The sequence below is a fragment of the Kryptolebias marmoratus genome, linkage group LG14 (genome assembly GCF_001649575.2).
Source record: "Kryptolebias marmoratus isolate JLee-2015 linkage group LG14, ASM164957v2, whole genome shotgun sequence".
Taxonomy (NCBI): Eukaryota; Metazoa; Chordata; class Actinopteri; order Cyprinodontiformes; family Rivulidae; genus Kryptolebias; species Kryptolebias marmoratus.
In genome coordinates, this window is record NC_051443.1 from 10273902 (window position 1) to 10296952 (window position 23051).

General features: G+C 42.9%; 2 protein-coding genes across 5 annotated transcripts in view; both read right to left on the reverse strand.

Moving 5' to 3' along the window:
* The window catches only part of ppp3ccb (protein phosphatase 3, catalytic subunit, gamma isozyme, b), a 39085-nt gene extending 28142 nt beyond the window's left edge, over positions 1-10943 (reverse strand). For 2 of the 4 annotated variants that reach the window (XM_017427467.3, XM_017427465.3), the window contains exon 1: positions 10386-10943. In XM_017427467.3, the coding sequence (XP_017282956.1) occupies positions 10386-10437 (52 nt within the window). In that variant the 5' untranslated portion in view covers positions 10438-10943. Of the gene's footprint in view, positions 1-9941; positions 10067-10385 lie in introns of those variants that run through there. The other 2 variants (XM_017427466.3, XM_037979445.1) reach the window with 2 other exon arrangements.
* A 3394-nt stretch (positions 10944-14337) lies between these two features.
* On the reverse strand, positions 14338-22039 carry hpse (heparanase). The gene is made up of 12 exons (XM_017427389.3): positions 21510-22039; positions 20678-20805; positions 20427-20555; positions 20177-20350; positions 19456-19627; positions 18970-19017; positions 17800-17893; positions 17605-17711; positions 17184-17298; positions 16955-17079; positions 16335-16481; positions 14338-14732 (listed from the first exon to the last, which is right to left on the reverse strand). The coding sequence occupies exons 1-12, from the start codon at positions 21719-21721 to the stop codon at positions 14573-14575; spliced, it is 1611 nt and encodes a 536-aa protein (XP_017282878.1). The 5' UTR covers positions 21722-22039; the 3' UTR covers positions 14338-14572.
* Between the last annotated feature and the right edge of the window lie 1012 nt (positions 22040-23051).

Here is a 23051-nt window from a genome sequence, read left to right on the forward strand (position 1 = left end):
GAACGAAGGAGGAGTTTCGTCCTGGTTTGTTCCGTCACACTGCTATTACCTATATCGAAACATCCTCGATAGAAGTGGACTGACAAGAGTTTTTCTGTGGCCGATGCTGATGCCAATTCTTAGAAACAAGGGCAGCCGATGGCCGACAGATTTTTCATTAACAGAATATAATAACTGCTTAACTTAAACATATATTTAATAAACCTTAGTACACTTAACAACCAATACCAAAACGTGTGTACTGAAAAATAATAGAGAAGAGCAATTTCACTTTAAAAAAAATTAAGTTGTGTGCTAAAGTAAGCTTTAGCAACAGCTACTGCATCTTTAATCTCCTTCTTGGTAATGGCCGATTGCAGATTTTTAAAAAGTAGCCAACATTAGCCAATTAAATTGGTCAAACCATTAATCGGTCTTGCTCTAATCCCTGATATAAGAATTATGGATAAGGTTGCACCCTGACTGGACAGATCTGTTGTTACAAACATCTAAACAAACAATGCATGTCTGAACGGTGCTGTTTTCATCCAGAGATAATGCGTTGAAGAACTGATTTATACACGTTATTGTACAGTAAGAAGAATCTTGGACATTTTTAAGCCAATTATCTTTATAATTAGAAGCTAAAATGGGATGAAATATGAAGTAAATGATGTTCAAGTGATGGAGCAAACAATTACAAGTCCTAAGACCAAACAAAAGCTTAAAACAAAACAACATTTGTGTTGTGTGATCACGTTTTCTTCCTGCGAAGCAGCTGAATTTTGCTGCAAACCAAGAGAGGAGTGCTTTATTTCCATGTACAGGGACTTACATGAATCTAGTCCATTTTAAATAAGAGCATGAATACCCTTCGAGTGGGAGCTCTCCTTTGCCTGAAAGTCGCCGTGACAACCGAAAAGATTTGACTATCAAATTTAAAGCAGTTGTGAAAAATTACATCGTTTTTTTTTTTGGTTCCATTTTGTTTTAAGAGCTAAATCCAAAGACTCAGAAGTCAATTAGCATCACCTGTAAAGTGAATTTGTCAGAATTACATACATACTGTCTGTATTGGATAAAAAAAGAAAAAAAACATCCCTTTTTCTCTAAAGCTCCAAAATATCTGCCACACAGGACACTCAAACACAGTTGCTCCTCGCCCTGTGGTCTAGTTTAGCGAAACCAAACCAGGTCGCACACATTCAGCCAATCACGGCGGAGCTCCTGAACTGGTTTATCACCGGCGCTGTGCAAGCCCGTCTGCTTGGTGACCTGCGAGACCCTGAACAGAAAAGATGCTCAAGCTGTAAAAGCCAGCCCCGACTTTCTGTAGAGAAAGATAAAAACCACAACCGAGTGAAAGAGGTACTGCAGACCACAGGAGGAAGTGGTAGTCAAATAATCAACGTCAGGAGGGGCAGGGGAACACTTCATAGTAGCACTCACTGCAGCCGCTTCGGCGCGTTTGTGTTTCGCGACGCTTGATCCCGAAGCTTTTCGCCTTTGCTCGCCGCATGCCCCTGCGGGCCGACGTGGCCGTGAGCCAATCAACTGGAAGCAAAAATAATAAGTGAATCCAACAGCAGCCTAATTCTTTTATTTTCTGCCGCTCTGCACACAAATAAAGAGAGAGCGCGAGGCACGGAAATCCATCTCTGCTGTTCAGGCAGTTAATCAGAGAACATTAGCAGCAGCCGCATTACTGTGAAGTAAATACTGAATGACTGGGTGTGACCTGCTCCCGCTGAATTCTTTCTAAATAAATTCTTAATTAGGGAATGAAGCGGTGCCCAAATGATCAAAAAACAAACAAAAAAACAAATGGAGTTGAAAGGCCTCTCAGAAATCTTCTCTTACAACTGACTCCCTTAAAGTGTCCCGCCTTCCGGGACAAAGCTTCTTTGTTAAAATAGTCGTCCACGTCCCGTTTCATCCGACATGACAGAGGGCAGGGGCTGTGGCTGTGCTCGAGTCAGGAAGCTGGCTGTGGTTTCGGCCGCCCGCCTACAGCGCACAGAATCAAGTCATTTGCGTCCCGCCTGCATGTCCGGTCCTCCGGGGTTCGTTTTTAGCCTTACAGTTCTTGAAGATTGCAAATTCATCTTACAGCTGGCTGCGCAGAAATGACAGACATTTACCCACACGGACATTTTGATGGCACCCATGTGCCAGCTTGATTTTTTTTTCCTCCCATTCTCCTTCAGTTTTGAAGAGTTGTCTGCAATTTAGTAGCTGTTTGTATGCGGGCTAAAGTTGGGAGTTTGTATGCAACATTTACATTACTGCTAGATAGCCGCTTTGCCTTTATTTCTCTGTGACCACACGGTAACGCCTTAAAGGGGAACGAACGAAAATATAAAAAGTTTTCATGTTTTTCATTGTGTTACACATCAACATAAAACACTCTAGTGGTCCATTTCTCTGATTTAAAACATTAATTGTATTTAGAGGTTTTGTGCCAAAAGTGAGGTGAATGTGTGGGCGGAGTTACCTCCTTGGTTGGTGGCATAGAAGGAGGCGGGGCCAGCTGTGGCAGACCGCTGTAGGACACTGAGGAGGTTACTGTCACAGTGTTTATCAGGGAAAATGGAAGCAGAAGAAGAAGTAAGTTTTGTTAACAAGACTACCGGTTTGAAAACACTTTTTTTGAAAGGTGTCTGGAGTGATGCTGTTGGGAACTGGAGCCCCACATTTCACAAAGAGGACCCCTGAGCTTTACAATGATGTCAGATCCGGACAGCTAAAGGTGGCTGGTTCCAGTCAGACAGGCGGTGGTTCTTCTGTTGAAGGTTTGTATTTCAGGTGGTCCTCTTCAAGACGTTAACTCCACAGTCAGTCACCAGACTTTGGGTTGTAATTTTCACCAGGAGCTAAACTAACCACATTCATCACACTTTCTCGTCCTTTGGGAAGCTGAAGAATAACACAGCTGTTGGAGTTTTGGGTTCGTTTACACAATTAATTGTAACGCACTGAACCATTCCACCCCCACACTGTCTGTATTTGCTATTTACTGCCTTGTTTCCTGTGTTTGGCTCTCAATACGTCACACTTCTGAGTGGTCAAACGCCAAAGACGCCCTCTTTGATTATTAATGTTTCATTTCCCAATTTTAAAATTTTAACAAGCCACCGTTCTTCGTGCGGTGGATATTTTAGGCCAAAATGCTCTAAACACAAACACCCCAAAAGTTTATTCCATCATGCCAAAAAGGAGAAGAGGTAGGCTTATTATTATTATCATTATTAGATTTATTTTTCAGTGTTTCTCACACAATGTTCAAACTTGGGCAGGTCACCAAACAAATGTAGTAATTCTTTCATATATATTTTTTTTGTACAGCGGCATGCAACACCACTCGACACCGATGTGGTGAAAGAAGGCCTGTTGGGTTGAAATGCCGCCTGAACATTTTTGCGGCGTTTATGTTCTTTTCAAGATGTACGCAAGTTTCCATTAGGGGCTGCACAATATTAGAGAAACTTGATATCATTGCCTGATGCTGCCATATTAGTTATGATAAACACATTTCTCTCCTATCATCACTGTCATCTGAACCAAGTGTGAGCATCAAGGCCAGTGAGAGTCCGTTGGAACGACCAAATACGATACAAGAAGCACAACATGAATGCACGGTACTTAAACTATAATGCCCTGTGAATAATGGAGGTACAAGCGGTTCTTCGTGATGCTGTGGATATTTTGTGTAACCCTACTTTGCGCTGTCTGCCAGTGGCTGCAAAGTACACGAGGCAAAATGTCTGTCTCTTTCCATTTTGTGGTTGGCAATGGGAAAAAAAAAAAAAAAATCAAAACATACAAATAAAGCAGCTGAAAGCTTTACTTTTAGACACCGCTTCAAAGGCTGAGCAGAGAGGCTCTTAATGCTGTAACTTTCTAAACACGGCTCGACCTTTTCTACCCGGACGGTTCACGGCGGCAGGGACCCACTGAAGACTTTAATCACTGTTGGGGCCGAAGCGCCGTACACGGCTGGGTCACACGAGTTGGAGTTTGAGAAAAAGTGAAATACTTTCCACATTTTTTTTGGTTTTGTTTTGTTTGCTTTTTCCTGATAATTTCCAGGCCAACGTGTCCTTAAGGTTTGAAGTTCCTAGAAAAACGGGATGAAGTCTTCACTGAAAACCTATCACAAAGGTCAGACGTGGAGAAATGCATCTTTAGTCTCGGGTTTTTTTGTTTGTTTGTTCACTTTTAGTCTCAGGTGCACAGGGATGACCCGACCCGATCTGATTAAATCTGAGTTATACGTCAATGCTTGTCCTCAACGACTGAAACTTTTTTGTTATATTCATTCTCATATCAGCTTTTCGGGAAGTTGAGCTTTTTTGCCAAATGTATTAAACTATAAAAAGAAATCATTTGGAATGTTTTTTTTTCTTCTTCTTCCCAATACAATGGATAACTCCGGGTACTTGAGCTTATTTACTGTGTAGTTTTGAAGCGTAGTTTGGCAAAAATGGTTTGAAAGGGTTTGCAAACATCGTTTCATTTAGAGGCAAAAAAAGGGCCAAATACAACACAGAAAAGTGTCAAGGTTGGAAAATAAAAGCCCAATATTAGAACAATTATTTCATGTTACTGGGGTTACATAATGGGCCCTATAAATCGGTTTGATGTTTTTCCTAAATTTAGTTGTTTATTTTGCTGAATTTCATGTTTCATGATGTAGCCACATTTTTCTTTACCTCATCTTATTATTTAGTGGATTTAATAAAAAATAATAATAATAACAATCAATAGTATTCAATAGGATTTGAACAAAAATACTGCAAAAAGTGTTTCGGCACACAACAGCACACTGAGGTGTGAAAAACACTCGCATTGTTACGAAAACTCCAGATTTATTAGTTCACACCCACATCTTAAATTCCACATTACTTTTTTTTGCTTTGTTTTCTCTTTTTAACAGTGAATTCAATTGGCAACGCCAAATTTCACAGTTTCGCACGTCGCGAAAAACTACACGGCCCTGGACGTGCGCCACTCCGCTGCGAGGGCAGTCGGTTTTACAGAGATTTGTTTGCAAGGCTTTTTGATTGCCGTCACTCTAAAAGTCAGACAAACTGCTTGTGGGGAAAAAAAAAACTGTCGGAAACCTGAAATTTATGTGATTGGATTGATTGCAAAAAAATACAGGTGTAGAAGTGAGTATAATCAGCTAACAATGATCAGACCCCCAAAAAATATATTAAAAATTGCCCTTAGTGAAAGTTTATTCTGACACCAAAGTGGAGTTTTTGTGGGATCTTCTATAAAACTTCAAATTCAAAACTTGATATTGTCTGATTTTCAATGCACTTTATCCAAGTCTGTCCCTTCAACTCCATCTCAGTCTGTATTTTTGTGATGGTTGTTAGGATAACCTAATAATGAGCAGAAGCTCTAAGCCAGGTATCACTTAAAAAAGAAGAAAAAAAAAAAAGAGACCCAGGGCAGAGCTCCGTCCTGGGGCTCCCGAAGAGGAGACTCCACCTCCTCGCCCCTCGGGTCCAGCTCCATCACTCATGAATGAAGACAATCATTACACATGGCGGCCGGTGCAAAAAGCCGGGCTGATTCGATTACCATCGGTAACTAAGCCCAAAGCAGCCAGAACAGATCCATCACTGTGTGCGCGGCAGACTTACACACTGGCTGCTGCCAAGGTTCAACAAGAGGCTGCGGGCTGCAGCGACGTCGGGCAGGAAGCGAGAGAAGACTACCGAGCAGCGCGCTCAAAGCTTCGTTGCGTCCAAGATTTCTAGATCGACAGTCCAAAACTAAAAGATAATTGTTTAATATCACAGAAATCAAAAGCAAGCGTCCACTTTTGAACGGCTCGAGCAAATGGAAGTTGTTTCCACCTCATGATAAAGTCATTTAAATTGTTTCTCGCAGATTCTCTAAGCTTCGTATCATAAAAGGAATAATTCAGCATTCTGCTACAGGAACCGTGACTGGGTAATTATCTGAATTACTTAACATTTAAACAATTAAACAGCTGCTGGGACAGAGGCAGGTGCATGACATTTTCTGAGCCTAAATTTTGTTTTATTATGTTTTTTAAATTGATCACATTTTCACCATCGTTTTAAGCTGTGAGCCATTTTCCTGACTAATTCCTCGTTTAATCCAGAATAGAAACAAGAGACGTTTGCTCTGCAATTGTTACAAAAAAATTAATCTGTAGATATGTTTTGCCTTGCCAAGGATGCAGCCAGAAGAGCAGACACAGGAAGCAAATGACAAAAAAAAAAAAAAAAAAAAAAAAAAGCCAATCGGAGGGAGGTTTGCTTTGGATGAGAGCAGACCCGGGCTGCCGCCTTAAGAAGGCAGCTTTAATGACGCGATGCTTCCCTGCAGCTTTGCACTTCTAAGCCTTTTCTAACCCACTGAGCCCATCATATGTGACCACCCGGTACACCCAACCTGCTGCCTCTCCAGACAACGAACGTCTCGGCGGCACAAACACGGGAGACTCTTCGCTCGTGTTTGTTCAATTCGATAACGGCGAAGTGACATGTTTGAACTGGGCAACCACCAACGTTTATTTTGGTCACAGTGTGAGAAGTTAAATTAGCAGGAACATGAAAAATGGCAGCTGGCGTTTGATACAATTCAACAGGATGATTTCATTTTTTATTTTTTGCTTTGTCTCTGTTAGAACCATCTTTCCTCACAAGAGCAGTTAAGACTCGGCGTCTAACAATCTATATTTCTTTACTCTTAAATGTGGCAGAAAATGTAAGCTTCAGGGAACATGTAATTTACTTTATTAAATCACTGTTTTTATGGATGATTTTTCTACTGAAAAGGAGGAAAGGCAAAATACCAAAGCCTTAGTGACAACTTGTGCTTTTCAAAATGTTTCTCAAGGTCTTATAAATTCAAAACACTTCAACCTTTGTTAAGACTTAAAGAGACTACAGCAAGCTAATTTAGTATGTAATTAACGAGATCAACATAGATTATGTTGACATTTTAGCTCTCGCTGGTCAAAATGAAAGACTCGAATATTCACATCCGTCTTATCCGCAAAAACGTTTTTATTCCTCTGAGACCAATTTTTTTTCCTCGTTCATGTGCAGAGGGCGTTGAGCTCTAGTTAGCCACAGGAGGCGTTCTTCCCATCCACAAGAAATACCTGCAGAATTTGGAAATTCATCTCTTACGAGGAGAAACTCGCAATTCAGGTTCTCTGCGATCGCCTCCATATGAACGAACGGGTTTCATTTTAGATGTCCAAAATGAAAACGTGTTCAAAAGCAGCTTCATGCTTCTGTCATTTGACTCGTGTCTAGCAAACAGCGTATTTACGTACACCTGCAAAGACCTTTTGCGTATCAACAAAGAACACGATGCCAACCTCATAGGGGTACGATGGGGTGCCGTTTTAACCTAAAACAGAGCGCATCTGAGTTTTGTCTAACAAGAATTTTATTTCACATATTCACAATGTCCACGCGCTAAATGTTCTGGATGGGAAGGATGTACTTTTGGAGATCTGCGGCTGAAACACACGAATGGAAAAGGCCTAGGAACAAGTTCCTTCTGAAGTTCTGAAATGCTCTTTTTGACTGAAAAGAACTAAATTATAAATATCTGCAGTATATAACCAGTCTAGGGTTGTCAACAAAGGAGATGCTTTGGTGTAAAATTGGTACTAAAATTTGATATGTAATCAGTTACTTATTTGAGCTGATATTAATGCTTCCAGTACCATCTTCATCGGGCCCATTTGTCCCAGAGCTTCGTACAGCCACAGCGGTGGGAATCTCACAATTCAATTACGATTCAAATTACACAATGATTATGATTTATCCATAATCAAACTTCAAACTCAACCCTGAGCGTAAACACTCTCAGACCTAAAAGAAACTAAACGCAGTCCTGAACGGTTTCCATTCGAGCGAGTGCTGAGAGCAGTGACAAGATTCTGTGGCCGTGGACGTCCGCGTATCACATTAGCGCTATCTGACCCGCTTTCTTCGGTGTTCCCACCGTTCGCCTTCGGTCCCGTTGCAGAGTGAAGGAAGGGCTGCGATGATCAGGTTCTGTTACGGCGCTGAAATGCGAAAGGCCTGATTTTCGACCACTGAAATTGGCCAGCCGCAGATCCTTTGCATACTCGCCTTTTCCCAGCCAGGTGGCTGGTTTTTGCTCTTCCTCCTCCAGGTGGAAACATGTACACAACTTGCATATTTTGTTGGGCTTAGTCAGCGTCGTTGTCGTTCCCTGTCACTTTATAGAAGCCACATTACTTCCAAGCACTGGCTTTCAATGCAGAAGGAGTGGTTCCCAGGTCCCAGTCGGCCATCTTAGTAAATGTGCCTCTGTTGTGTGCCCACTATAAACTGCACATAATCTTCAGAGTTCTGCCTTTTCAACAGAATGCCATCACAATGGATTTTTTAACATTTTTAAATTGATTCAGAACCCTTTAAGTCCACGTCGCAATGCATTAAAAAACATTTTTTCAGCCACTATTAGAAGCAGGACTGCACCGGTGCCACCGCTCCCCCGTCCCCAGTTCTTTTTGAGTTTTTGGGCCTTTAAACAATTCAGAAAACACTTAAGTAAAAGATAACCTATCCGTTCATGTCTTGCACGACATTTGCTGCAACGCCGTACCATTGAAGAACACCACAGGGTGACTATCATCGGTTCAGTCATCTTAATAGCTGTAAGCATCTCAGACTTATCTGATTTCTTTCCCTCCACTTATTGGTTCTGTGAACTAAACATGCAAACAACTTCCTGTAACGCAAAAAAAAAAAAAACAGACAAATTTCTAAACAGGATGAAATGTCCCAATCAGCAGATAATCTTATTTTTAAACAAGCCAAGTATCTATTCATTTGAACGAAGTGCAATTTATGAGGCAAGAGCATTGCAAATAAATAAATGTTTCGCTCTCCACATGAGCCGACGTTTTATTTAGGGTTAGAGTTCATTTTTCAATGACCCGTGAAGAAAACACACACACAAAGCTAATGGCAGCTGCTGCTACCTGTGGTTTTCTGTTTAGGAACATAATGAGCAATAATCTAGTGTTGTCAAAACAGCAAAAATGTATAAATATTACTCTGAAAAGCAAAAGCTAATTACAAAGGCCAATGCCACTTTTACTGCAAAGGACTTGCGTCTGCATTCATTGGTTGAAAACTAGGGCTTGTGTGTGATATTTCACAGTTTGGAGCCACAAACATAATCATCCCATGTCGTCCTACGGGACCAGAGAGTGGTGGAAACACTGAAAAAAATAAAAAAGGGGATCAGACAGCTCTAACGTGTGATTCATAGACATCCACGGCCACAGAATCTTACTGCATGTCACATTTTGACACCTTTTGCTCCTTTAACTCCCACAGTCTTGTTTGAATCCATCTGTTTTTATGCTTAAGCGTAGAGCAAAACGTGTTGCCTCACTTAAATCAGATACTCTCTGCTCAGGGTTTGGCAGACGTGCGATCATGGAATCGATGAGATGCGTTGATAATCGTTTTAGAAATTGCGTCGCAGCCCTCTTGAATCGTACTCGAACTGTGAGGTGCCTAAAGATTCCCACCCCATCAGAAAACTGGCTGAAGTGTCAACAAATGCATTCCTTATTACCTGCATTACAAATAAATGTAGTAATAAACAGATACTTTAGTCAACTACATAACTAATAAAATATTGTTTTAGCATCTGTATGGAGTTAAAAGGTTTAGTACCATAACAACAGTAATCCAGTCTAACTATTAAAATGTCAGTCACTTTCTTAAAGATTCTGAGATATCTTATCTTAAATATGATTTTAAAAGGTAGTTAGAAGAGTGAAGGGTGGTTTCATTATATGTTACAACGGCCTGCCACAGAAACCATCTTCTCCACAGCCCTACAAGCACAACTTGCCTTTAAAAAGTCATTTTTCCAAACAAAAAAACTGCTTCAAGCAAATATGAGGTAAATACCACGCATCTCCAGCTCCGAGTCTCCACCAGACCAGCGCTGCACATCCATCCGCGAAATGCTCGTCGTAACCAAACACGTTCGCGCCCTAAAAACCGCGTCGTTTTCTTCGAAACGGAGGAGAACCCGTGCGTCCGGGTGAACCTGCGCCGCAGCTGCGCCCTCACGGCGGGATGTCGAACATCTGGCAACCCGCGCAGCCGGGGCAGGCGCCTAATATTCATCCCTATCTGCGGCTGCAGTGTCTACGTGTCTGACTGCTCGAGCCGGCGGCCTCTGTCCGCACGAAGAGCCGGGCTCCGCGCACAGTCAACCGGGAGGAAATGAGCTGTCAGAGGGGCTCGCTCCGGCTTGACATCCAGCTGCTTTAGCTTTCTAGTTAGCCCGACACCCCCCCGTTACTTCCTGCACTCATAGGGAAATTCACAGACACAAATGGCACGTACCTTTAATGGGCCGCTCAACGGTGGAGAGTTTGTGTTGGTCTTTGGCCGACATCCTCCCTCCCTGTGGGCTGCGGGCGGAGAAGGACCGAAATTCCGAACCAAACTCGACGAAATTCCTAACTAGCTAGCAGACTAGCTTGGGTGAGCTAGCCGCGCTAGCTAGCGGTGTGGCTCGGAGCAGAGCGGGCAGGGCAACCGGACTCGGGCTTCCACCAGGCTGAGCTGGAGTGAACCCTGACACGGGAAGGGAGGAAGGGAGGGAGTGTATGTATCCAGCAAATTCAAGCCTTCCCAGCGCACTGTGCTCTGCGGTGCAGCCCAGCCGCTGTCACTCTCCGTGTCGGATGAATCGATGGTCCAGGAAGCGGCCCGGGCAGTGCCAATCACCGGCTCCAGCAGTACCGCGCCGCGCCTCAGATCATATCCTAACTTTATCCCTTTATTCTCGGACGAGCTGCATCTGTTACAGGCCGCTGCGCTTTAGTTTTCCTACCGTGATCCGATGTGTCGACCAGACTCTGTCGGATTACAATAATCCGCTGCAAGCGGATTTCCTATAACATGGCTCAGCGCGGGGATTTGTGGGTAATGTAGTATTAATGTGAGTTTAACGCACCACTGGGCTCCGAGCAAAGTACACTCATTAAATCATGCACATTAATTACAAATACAACAGTTTTTAAAAAATGAGAGACCTCTGAAATAAATGTCATATTTAAAATAAAAGTCCTTAAAAGTGTCATTTTCTGAATAAACCTTTTTTTTTAGTAAACTCTTAAATACATGACACTGAAAAAAGACCCTACAAATAAATATTGATTTAGAAAGCAAAAGGTGTAGAAATAAACTAAATTTGACAAAAGTATTTTTTGCAAAAGATGCTTTTTAAAAATCAAAAGCCTCCTGAAAAAAAGCTAAAAATGACATTTTTAAGCAGTATTTTAACCACATCAACTTATCTTTATATTTATATATGCATAATTTACTTCTCTCAAGTTTTTTTTTTACCATATATATATATATATATATTTATATAAGCCAGCAATTCTCAAAGTTTTGATGCCATGCTCTCCTTTGGGAGAAGAATTTAACATGTAGCTCATTTGTCCTTTTCATCCCTATTTTCCAAATCTCTTTCCATTCTTGTGTCTCACTTGGTTGACATCATTTGCACAAACAGACCGGTTTGTGAGGATCAGAAACATCTCTGAGCTGTGGCATCACTCAGGGCTGTGTCCTTAGTCCCCTGCTGTTTGCACTGATGACCCACAACTGCTGCAGGAGGTCGACAGTTAACCACACAGTAAAGTAAGTGGAGGACACAAGAGAAGTGGGCCTAATCTGGGATGATAATAAGAATGCCGGAGAGGAACTATGAAGAGCAGCCTGACCAGCTGAATCTCATTGTGGTGGGTGACTTTACGCAGCAAACTGAGGATGATGAGAAGATCGCTAGGACTTCACTTCTTCTCATCCAGGACATTGCACAGAAACCAGAGCTCACAACATTGCCAATGATTCCACGCACTATCAGTAAGAACTGTTCTTCACTGCTTCTGAAAAGGAGGAGCAGAAAAGCCAGACTCTGAAATAACTTTTTCCAACCAACAAACAGAGGGATCAGACATCCTCCATGCCCCTCTAGGAGGGACATGCCCCACACTTTAACAATCCTTGATATGAGCATATTTTTTCAGTAATGTAGTCAATATTGTGTGAAAGAGATTTTCATATTTCCATGAAATTTAACGTTTCTGAGGTTGTTAATCACAACACAAAGGGAAAGATTTTGCAGCATTAAATTTGTCTAACGACTTTTTCTAATTTAAAAATGATGTCAGCCTTAAATCATCATTAACCACCAAAGAAGTCAGTTTTTAATCAAGTAGTTAATCATGCAAAAATGAGCAGCAAATGTCCTAATGGTAATCTGGTTATTTTAGGTCATTAGGTTGCAAAGAATACTTAATGAAGTTAAAAATCTCTGATGCCTGGAGCTGCCTGTTTTTTTTTTTTTTTCTCCCCAGGATGTGTTGATAGAAGCCTGAAATAATAAGAAATAGTGAAATCTGAGGCTCGGGCATTAGAGATTTTCAACCTGAATATGTATTTTTGCTAAATAATGACCTAAAATAACAAGCAGACCACATTTATTTGACATCTGAATGTGTAGAAAAAAGTTTTATCTGATGATAGATGATTGGTGTACTTGCATCCTGCAGTTATTTTGTACTATAGAAACAGGGTACACCCTGGACAGGGTCCATCACAGGGCTAATAAAACAACAACTAACTGAAAATGACAATTTAGGACAAGAATCATCTTTGAAATCACTTGGAAAACAACACCACTGTGATCCTAAGGTGCAAAATGAAAAACATACAAAAGATATTTTTTAAAACATTCGATAAAAATGTGTTTTCTGCTTTGCTGCGGTTTGTGATTAGGGGTCAGTCACCTTTCAGCTGCTTCCTGACTCTGCAGCTCATCAGATGTGTTGAGTTAGTGAAAAATTGTGCAAGAGCGCCCTCATGTGGATTAAAATTAAATTACAGAAACTAAACACGCACCTTTGATACAGTACGAGTATTTATTAAACAGCACATTAAAGTCTTGCATATTTCGAAAAAACTGCTTGCATTTCTTTAAAATTTATTACATGCAACATGAAAAAAAATTATTTTACCTTTGCCTAGGCACTCAGTGCATCTTTTGTCCCTGACAGACTGTGTGGTAAAACACTGACCGGAATCAGTAATTCCTGTGCTGAAAAGTTAGTTTTCTCTGGAGCTTTACACGGTTGAAACTTAAAATTCTTTTGTGCAACACAAGACACAAACAAACCAAAAATAAAAAATAAAAACTTGACTGTATTATTAGTCATCCAAGTAGAAATCAAATCTGCAAACATGTCTGTTATGAACCCAGCACTCCGGCTCAGTTATAACAGCAATAAGAATATAATTTGGATGTTTTTAAATGCAGCTTTGAGAAAAGGTTACGAACAAACAGTATCTTACCTGCTGTAGACAGCTCTTTGAACAACCTCTGCAGAAGCTGCGTTTATTTTTGACAGGATTGAGGAGCCACTGGCTAGTTACATTACACGGTTATTTGCATATAATTTTGTGGTTATCTGAAAACATCAATAGTGGCGGCGGCAGCTAGCTGTAACTTCTCCGGTGCAGCCTGGGACATACGTTGTTAGGAATTACATATTTCTTCTGTAATAACTGTGTAATGACAAATGAACTGCTGTGTAAAAGAATATAAAATAGCATTCAAGCGAAGCGCTATTAAATTTTGAACATTGTTTGAAGACGGCAGCAGCTAGCTGTGGAAGTGGTCCCGCTTGGACCAGATTTACAAACTAATAATGGTTAGTCTTAAGTTCTCACTATTCTCATTAACACTATTTTATAAACCTTTAAATCAGTCAATTTTGCATTAAACAGTTATTTACATGTATTTACATATATTAATGTACTATTTAGTGTTTCCAACAGCTAGCTGTAGCACTAGCTTGTGCAGCCCGGGGCCACTTCAGGCAGGAATGTCATATTTCTGCTGGAATAACTGTGTAATGTGAAACTGACAACAATGTAAAAGGTTCATGAAATAGCGCTGGCATGAACCCTTATGAAATTCCGGCGACTGATGCTGTTTTAAGAGGGCAGCGATCCACTTCGGACTTAGCATGCGTTCGGACAAGCCGTTAGCTTCGCAGGCCTGTTGGATAGAAAACTCTGAGGTTGTTCAAAAAGCCCCAACAGGTAAGATATTGTTTGCTCATAACCTTGCCACAGAACCCCACTTCAACAAGTGTGAACTATAGAGAAATTTATCAAAAGAATTTGATAGAATTATCTGTAGTCTTATCTATCTTTCAGGAGCCAGTTATTCCATTGTTTGTTCCAAAAGCACCATAAGAAGGACTAAATCCAGACTAATAACATGTAGAATAAATTTTAATATAAAAAAGTTAGAGGTCATAAATGTCCCATCCTGAGATTTGGTCAGTTAAAGGAACCCAGCACTGTCTATTAATAACCACATTTTAGTGAGAGTGAAACTACTCAGCAGTCACTCCACATCCTGTCTTCAGTCTGCCATGATCCGGTCCAGTGATGAGGCGTTTTTGTTTGTTTTACAGGAATCTGGAGGATCTGAACAGTCTGTGTCGGGGTCAGCGGCAGGCCGCCGCCTTGGCATCCGGAAAGACAAAGAATGCCAGAGAGTGCGCAGGAAGCTGCACGTGCTCCGCCGGGCGGAGGCGCACTCCGCTGAGGTCGGGAAGAGTTTTGTCGTCCACCATCTTCAACGCGGCTCCATTCAGTTTCACACACCTTCAGGGCAAACAGAAGGTGCGCATTAGGAGAGCGAGTTAAACATGCAGTTTGGCCCAGCCAGCGCTCGCCCACAGGAGCCGCTGTCCTGCGTGTTTCGGGTGTGTCCCTGCTCCAGCACACCCTCTGCAGAACTTGAAGACATGCTGAAGAGGTAACTCGAGCGTTTCAGAATATTGAAAATATTGAAAAGCAGGCAGGACAGTGCATTATTCTCTATTTTTACACAATTTATCAAGTCCTGATTAGACTTGTTATAATTACGATTATTTTATTCTGTTCTGAGTAACTACGCAGGACATTACTACTGAATATCCGGCAGATTTCTTTCAAACGTACGGCATTCTCATTCATCCTGATGTTATATCTGATAATAAAAAAAATCACTTTTCCACCAGATGTCACCACTTCCTACACCCTGACCCTGTTAACTGAAGCTGCTGACCTGAATCTGCAGCATATTGTGTCATACTGCTTTATGGTGCACTGGCCTGAGTCATCTCTGCGTACACACACACAAAAGGTTGCAGCCTGTTTAAAAGCAACACCACAATGGGGCCTATAGAAGTGTTGCACAACGTCAGCACTGGTCCTGTCACCTGCGGCTGAAATACCACATGCCTCGGGTGTTTTCCCGCCCTGCACAGCCTGAGATGCAGACACGCGTCACTGCTGTCATAAATACCAGTCAGACTTTGTCAGGTGGGGAATATTGTGTCGACCCAAACGGAAAATCATGTCCATATACACCCCCCACAGAGATGGGGCTGGATTTAAACCGTCAACGCCAGCCTGACTGCAGAGCAACACAGATCTCAGTTCAAGAATCATTGATTTTCCTTTTTTTTAGAAATATTCAAACTGTTACCATATCATGTGACCAAAATAAGAACCAGATCAATGAAAACAAGCCCAGAGAGGCAACTGGGACTTAAACCTAGATGTCTACGATTGCATGATCCGAGAAACCAGCCATCTGAGCCTAACAGCGAAGGGGAATAAAGCATTGACTGATCTTCAAAACTGAGGCTGCTCAGAGAACTAGCTACAACAGTTACCATCGTTCTGACCTCTTTTTGTCAGTTACTATATTTACCGCCTGCTGCAGAAGGTTGAAAGGGCAAAAATGTTTTCGCTTATGCCTCTGTGTGTTGGTTTGTCTGTATTTTAGCAAATAAACCGATGAATCCACAGATGGATTTTAATGAAACTCTCCGAAAGTAACCACTGGATATACGTCCAGACTAGATTAACCTTTGGAGTCAACTCCATTCAAGATGGTCGCCACAGCTGAGCAGCTGTAGAAAACACGAAAAGGGCCACAGCTCAGTTTCACAGTTACTGAGCTAAGATTTGGTGTGGTAGTAGCTGAGGGTCAATCACAACTTATGCTAGGTGTTTCTTTTTTTTTTTCTTTCTATTTGAACAGCATGCATCCATACCAGTGGTTTTACTGCTCCTAAAGATTGTTTCACAAAAAATAAAGACTAATTGTTAAGATGCACATCATGCAACAGACGAGATAAATGTGATTTTTTTTTTTCCCCCGTGACTCTATGGCTCTCTCGGAAATAAATGACTGCATTGAGGCGGCTGAGGCACCTGGAGCTGAGTCCCTCCTCCCCTGGCCGGTCGGACTGAAGGACAAAAGCGTCCACTGTGCTGTTGGAGACAAGAGCAGGGGCCGAGATCCTCACCGCCTTCTTGCTCAGGTTCATTGATATCAACACGACAGACCCGCTCGTGTAGCTGTAAACACACAGGCAACAAGCAGAAACGTCTCTTCAAGTTAAACAATGTTTTGCTGCCAAACCTTGGGTGATTACATTGTGTTTTTTCACATCATAGACATCTTGTTAAGACATTTAAGTGATGGCGACTAAGCAGCTAAAAGGACACCAATTGTTTTATAATTAAATTTTGTGACATGGTTTTATTTGTGGAGCTTCCTAAAAGTGGTCAAACAAGTCGAGTTATAATTAAAAAAAAATGTTTTTGGTGCTTTACAACAGCATGTATCTGTGATTAAATAATCTTTCTAAAATAATCAAAACTAGCATATATGAAGATCGGAACATTCGCTTTAAGTTTAGTTTTCTGTTTTTGGCTTAATATTTATGCTACAAGCAGTTTGTTTCACCCTATTACATTTATTCATTGTCTGTTTGAATACAGCCAGGTTTGAGAATATTTAGTCTTGCTTGTAGCTGCTGTGTGATTACCTCTTTTTGTTGGCGCAGTGCAGATACAACCTCACTCTTTTACTCTGACCAAAATCAGAGACTGCTTGTATTTGCAATACTTCCGGTCCAACGAGCCTCTTGTAGAGAACCGACAGCCAATAATCCTGAAAGGAGATACGCAGCTCGGTCAGAGCTTGGTTAAATTAAAGGGGACGTATGTAAAAAAAAATGAAATAAAAAATCACTCAGTTGACTTAGGAGGTCTTACAGGAAGAGGATCCAGGTTATCATCGATCATGTGGTAACTCCCGGATCCGACCAACACTTGCCTCATCATGATGTCCAGGCCCAGTCTGGCTCCCAGGCCTAATTTATCCAACCACCTGCAAAGATCCAGGCACAGCGGTCCGGTCACACATCAGATCTTCATTTAGGAACGTTAAAACGCATTGAGAACTTCAACTTTTATTTTAACCGTCAGCAGATAAAAGGGAGGATATGACAGTATTTTATAAATCATCATTTGGTCCACTTTAAATCCAACTAAAGCAAATTTCTTACAGACATTCTGACTAGTTATTTATGCGTAGGTGAACCTTACATATATTGACATCCAACCACCACAGATTAATCTGGAGCCAAATGTGAATCTGTTAAAGCGTCCTCCGTTCAGTTTCCTCTCGACTCACATGAATCCTGAGACGAATGCGTCGGACAGTCCTGCCGCTCCCCCTCCGAAGGCCGAGCTCGTCTCTCCGAGCCACACCGGCTTCCCCGGAGACGCCTGCTTTACTGTCTGATGCGGAAGGTTTAAAAGGGACACGTTGAAACATCACCTTCGTCCAACACCGAGGCACGAAGCCCTGCGTTCATTTTCCCACTACCTTCAGCACTTCGTTGATCTTTAAGGCCAGGGTGTCGAGAACACCGGGATCCAGGAAGTCCTTTAAAGACGTGTCTCTCCCATTCACATAATAACTGGGAGACAGAACAGAGCAATGTCTGAGTGCTAAATGGAGGGATTTCAGTGATGAGGAATAAAAATGAGCAATAAAAAAGATGCAGGATGTATTTGAGCAAAGACATTAACTAAGAGCCGGGTGATCCACAGGGCTCTTTAAGCCTGTTTTTTCTAATTCACTTAAAACTTGCTTTAGTGTCTAACATCTAATATTTATTTTTCTAAGAAAATTGAGTGCTGTATTGTATAGGTAGCTCAGTCCGATTCAAACAGATGAAGGTAAAGAAACTTTAGGATAATAGTTAGTTAGCGACAAGCTTAAAATCTTCAATCATGAATTGAAATCAGCTGCTTCAGATTCATCAAACATCGTCTAAAACAAGTCATAAATAAATTCAGCCCCACTTTACAGAGGCGGGAGAGACCTAACCCCTCTCATTCACACATTCTGCTTTGCTTCTGCTCACTTTTCATTCGTCTTCTCTGCAGAGCAAACCTCCACCTCTCCGGACTCTCTTCCACCTGCTCCTTACTCTCACTGCAGATCCCGGCGATGCAGCAAAATCCTGCCTGACCTCATCTGCCTACCTGCCACTGCCAACTGAGCTAACATTTGTTTTTGTTTTAATCTCATTTGGTGGTTTTGAAAGGTTTCCCGAGGTTTAGTTGAAACTTTCTTTGAAAGGTTTATTTTGGAGATCAGGAGGACCATTTTGTTTTTTACATTTTTCTCACTACGTCTTTAAATCAGACCCCTCACATGTCTGTATTAGTGGGACAATAAAAGAGCCTAAATACCTTTAACTCTTCGTCAATATTTAACCAATGCTGAGTTCAGTTTTTGTGCGCTGCATGGTGTGTCATGTTCATTTTGTTAGGCGTTTTCTTGTTATTTTTGTGTTCTTTTTTTTTGTGTGTGTGGTTTTCCTGTGTTAGATGTATTTAAGTTTTTTGCTCCCTGTGTTACTGCCCCCAATGGAAATGCTCGAACCATTGGCAGCTCTACAGGCAGTTTGGAGATTCAGTTTTAGACTTGGACGAATAAGCGCGCGATAACGCGAAGAACAGGAGTCACAGCCGAGGGTGAACTTACTGGTGCCAGGTGCAGGCATCCACAGCCTCGGCTCCGCTCTGCAGGAAGCTGTAGCACAAAAACACACAGAGGGGCAGCTTAAAAAACGTAATCAGTCACAAGAGAAAGCTGCTCCGTCTTCATGCGTCTCTGTGACTCAAACAGAGGTCAGCTACTTGATTGGTCAGTTTCATAAAAGCTGAGGTAATGTACAGGAAATAAAGAGATGCAGAGATGATCTGGACAGGTCAGTGTTTAAACACGCCTCCTCACACACACACAGCGAGTACTGTCACCTCACAGCATGAAGGTCACAGGTCATATGGTGACCTGTCCAGATTGGACCCCGCCTCTAACTCACGGACTGCTGACACAGACCCTATGCAATTTACAACAAACCAAATTTATGTTGATTTCGTCCAGTTCAATCATTTTACCAGAACATTTTAAAGCAAACCTAGTCCAAACTGTGTGGCAGAAGCACTGCACGACACATCTGGAGCTCACCTCTTCAGCAGGTCCACCCTGTGGTCCCTTGGTTGGCCCACGTCCGGCCCGTACAGCCCAGCGTTCCGGTAAAGTTCGGACTCCGACATCATCCGTCTGAGGTGGGCGAAATCCATCCCGAGCTGATAGCCGTCCACCCGGATCCCAGCTTTCTTCTCGAAGCTGTTTGGCTCTGAAAGGCAGACGGACACCTTCAGGTGGGCGTTCTCCTGATGCTGTGATGGCATCACTTCCTGTGTGCGCCATACACACACACACACACACACACACCACGTGACCAAACAGGAAGTGAAACTCAAACCTCAGATAAGACACCTCAGGGTTTCGGTATTACTTCAACTTCAGAGCAATAAAGCACAAAAAGGAGAAGAGAGAAAGAAGAAGTCTGCCTGCTCAAAATTTCAAACCTCTTTCTGACTGCTCTGAATCACATCGTCCGTGAATAAGAGAACGGTGACTGTAGTGCCAGCTGCCTCTTCATCATTAACAAACTCCTCCTGTGTAGCTGGGACCTGATCCAGCTCATCGCCATTCTTGCAAGAAGTTCTTATAGCCCATTCCAGCTTTGTGCAAATCTCCTATCTTGCTCCTGACAGCCTTTGACAGCCCTGTAGTCCCGCCTGTGGTGAGACTGTGACGGAGGGCAAGTTGGAAGGGAAGGAACTGATTCTGTGGCCGGATAACAGACGTTAGCGCAGTGGCTGAGCCGGCCGATACGTACCGTTCCCCAGCTCCCACGACATGTTGTATCGTTTGGACTCGCAGTACTGCAGCAGGGAGCGGGCGTTGCTGCTGTTCCAGCTGTTGTCGTCCGTCCTGAGCAGAGCGTTGAGGCCGAAGATCAGATTCAGGCCCGAGCAGCTGCTGAAGGAGTGCAGCAGGTCCACGGTGAGCTCTGAGGCACAGAGAGGACAACCGGGCGTCAAGCTGAGCCTCCCGGGAGGACATGCTGCCAGAGCGCCGGGACCCACCTGTGAAGCGGACTCTCCGGTACTTCCTCTGCTGCTCCTCTTTGACGAGGACCAGCTGCTGCAGAGCCCAGTCCTCCTTCAGCCTGCTCTCCAGCCACCAGGGCAGCCGCATGTCGCCGCAGGACTCGTCTAACACAAGAACACTTCGTCACCTCCAAACTGTCCAGGCTCAGACATTTCTACTCTTTTCTTTTTCTTTTTGTAACAGTATCACGGTCAGCTGGAACTGATGCTCAGGAGTGCAACAATACCTGCAGTGAGACCTGCATCCGGCTGTCTGCTCCTCCGAGGGCTGAACACCATGAAGTCCTGGCTCGTCCCCCCAAACCTCAAAAAGGCCGGACTCAGAGCTTTGGCCAGAGTCCTGATCTTCTGAGATCTGCAGGAAGCGAGACAAATGAGTTCAGGGATGAAGATGAGAGTCATCAGTTTTATCAGCGCAACACAAAGACCTGAACACAGACAGGACTGTTGCATTTACCCCCAGCTGAACACAATCTACAGTTCTGCTCTTCATTAACAAACAAAATGGGTCAGGGTCATTTTGTACCCGGCTGGGGAGCTCATGATTTAAAACAGATGTGCCCAAAGTGCGGTCCACGGGCCATTCGTGGCCATTGGCATGACTTTGACCTGCCAGCAACATTACCAAAAAATAAATAAAATAACTTAACTAAATATAGGAAGCCCTTTTTAGGGAAAAAAACAAACTCTGGTGCTCTGAGTGTGTTTTGATGCTGCTCTGTGAGTGACTCCGATGCTTTTTCCTGCTCAGTGTTCATTCTGTGCTTTTAGATTTTCTCCCTCAGGCGCTTCGCAGGAAGTTAAACATCTCTAACCTGCTGTGAAACTTCAACCGAAATACAGAAAACTTTCCGCCGTCTATTTTCAGTTCAAGTGGATCAGATCACTCTGGATCAGATCGTGTTACTGGAACTCATCTTAGAGCTTCATCTCGTCGGGCTCAGCTTTAGGAACCGGAGCGGAAGCGCCTGGTCCGTGGGTCTCGGGTCGCAGAGCCCACTCTGTGGCTCCATCGGTGGGTGTTTTGCGCCTTTACGCGCGCTCCGCGGAACATCTCACCTGAGCAGGAGCATGAACCTCTCCTCTGAGGCCAGGCTCGCGTCGATGGTAACCGACAGAAAGCGCGGATCCACCCGGCGGAACACCGCCGACAGGTCCGGATCCAGAAGCAGCTCGGGATCCGGTCCATCAACGCGTCCCTGTCCTCCTCCGAGCGCGTCGGCCCCCAAAGAGAAGGAGGTTAGTGTCAGCAGCAGCAGGACGGTCCTCATGTCTCCAACAGCAGCACGGACACTTCCTGCCTCGGAACCTCGGAGCCGGCTCTGCCGTGGCACCACCCAATGGGACTGCAGGAGCCAAGAACCCGAATCAGACCACCGGGGACGCACTGTCGCGCCCGCTGTGCACCACAGATTGAATTTAGCAGCTCTGCGAGGATCAGGACAGGAGGCTCTCCTGTCTGCTGGAGAAGCGGAAACGCTTCGATCTTTCCTGAACAGGAGCAGAGAACTGAATCATCGTTTGTACCAAACAGCACGGGGGATCGGAGTTTTAGGAACCAAACACTGTTTCCGTGTTCACCTGAAGAACAAAACTGAGCTTAACATATGAAATGAAAGCGAAAGTCGAGCTATTTTGAAGTGGTTCTAGGTTGTGAGCAATCAACATCTTACCTGTAGCAGATAGCTCTTTAAACGTCCTCAGTTTGGACAACAATACATACAAACAACTCCAATCCCCCCCAAAACCTCCATGTACTACATGAGAACACCATTTTATAAACTTTTTATCCCCCAACAGTTATTCACATGTAATTCTGTGCTTATTTACAAAGAGCAACCAGCAGCAGGTAGCTGTAGCACCTCTGGTGGAGCCCAGAGACACTTGAGGCAGGAATATTTTAAGTTTTTTTTCTGCTGAAATAACCGTGTAATGTGAAATGGATGGCAACGTGAAAGTAATCAGCTTTGGTTTTTGTCATGCGCCGCTTCAAAGTGGACCTAAAAATGTAGGCGAACAGGTAGAGGATAAACTTTAACGTATTTAATCAAATTAAAGGAAAACTCAGTCCATTTTACAGACACTGAGCTAAAGTTTAGTGTGGTAGTAGCTGGGACTAATTCACAACACATAATCCAAATGCTACACATGGAGCAACATCTTTGCTCAAAACTATGGCGTTAAATGTTGATGACAAACCTGATTGTGTCTGTTAGCAAAATATCTCATACATCACTGGTTGCATTTTATTAAAACTCAGAATATAATTACTGAATGTGGTCACATAAAAATGGTTATAGCTTAATCAGATTTACTGATACTGTGCTAAAATTTGATGTGGTAGTGGCTTATAAGCTATGAACAATTCCTTTTATAGTTGTTTTTCCTCTGAAGAACTATAAAACTGAGATAAAATATCAAATGGCAGAAACAGATTCAAGGAAAGGGGTTGCCCTGAAACTATATCTGACCCTTAGTATCCTCTTCACTGCTGGAACAGCAGAATAAACTGTAGACAGAATGCCATCTGCTTATCAGAGACCAGTGACAACTCACTCTGATTGTGAATCTGTGATAGGAGGTCACTTCCACTGAGGAGTT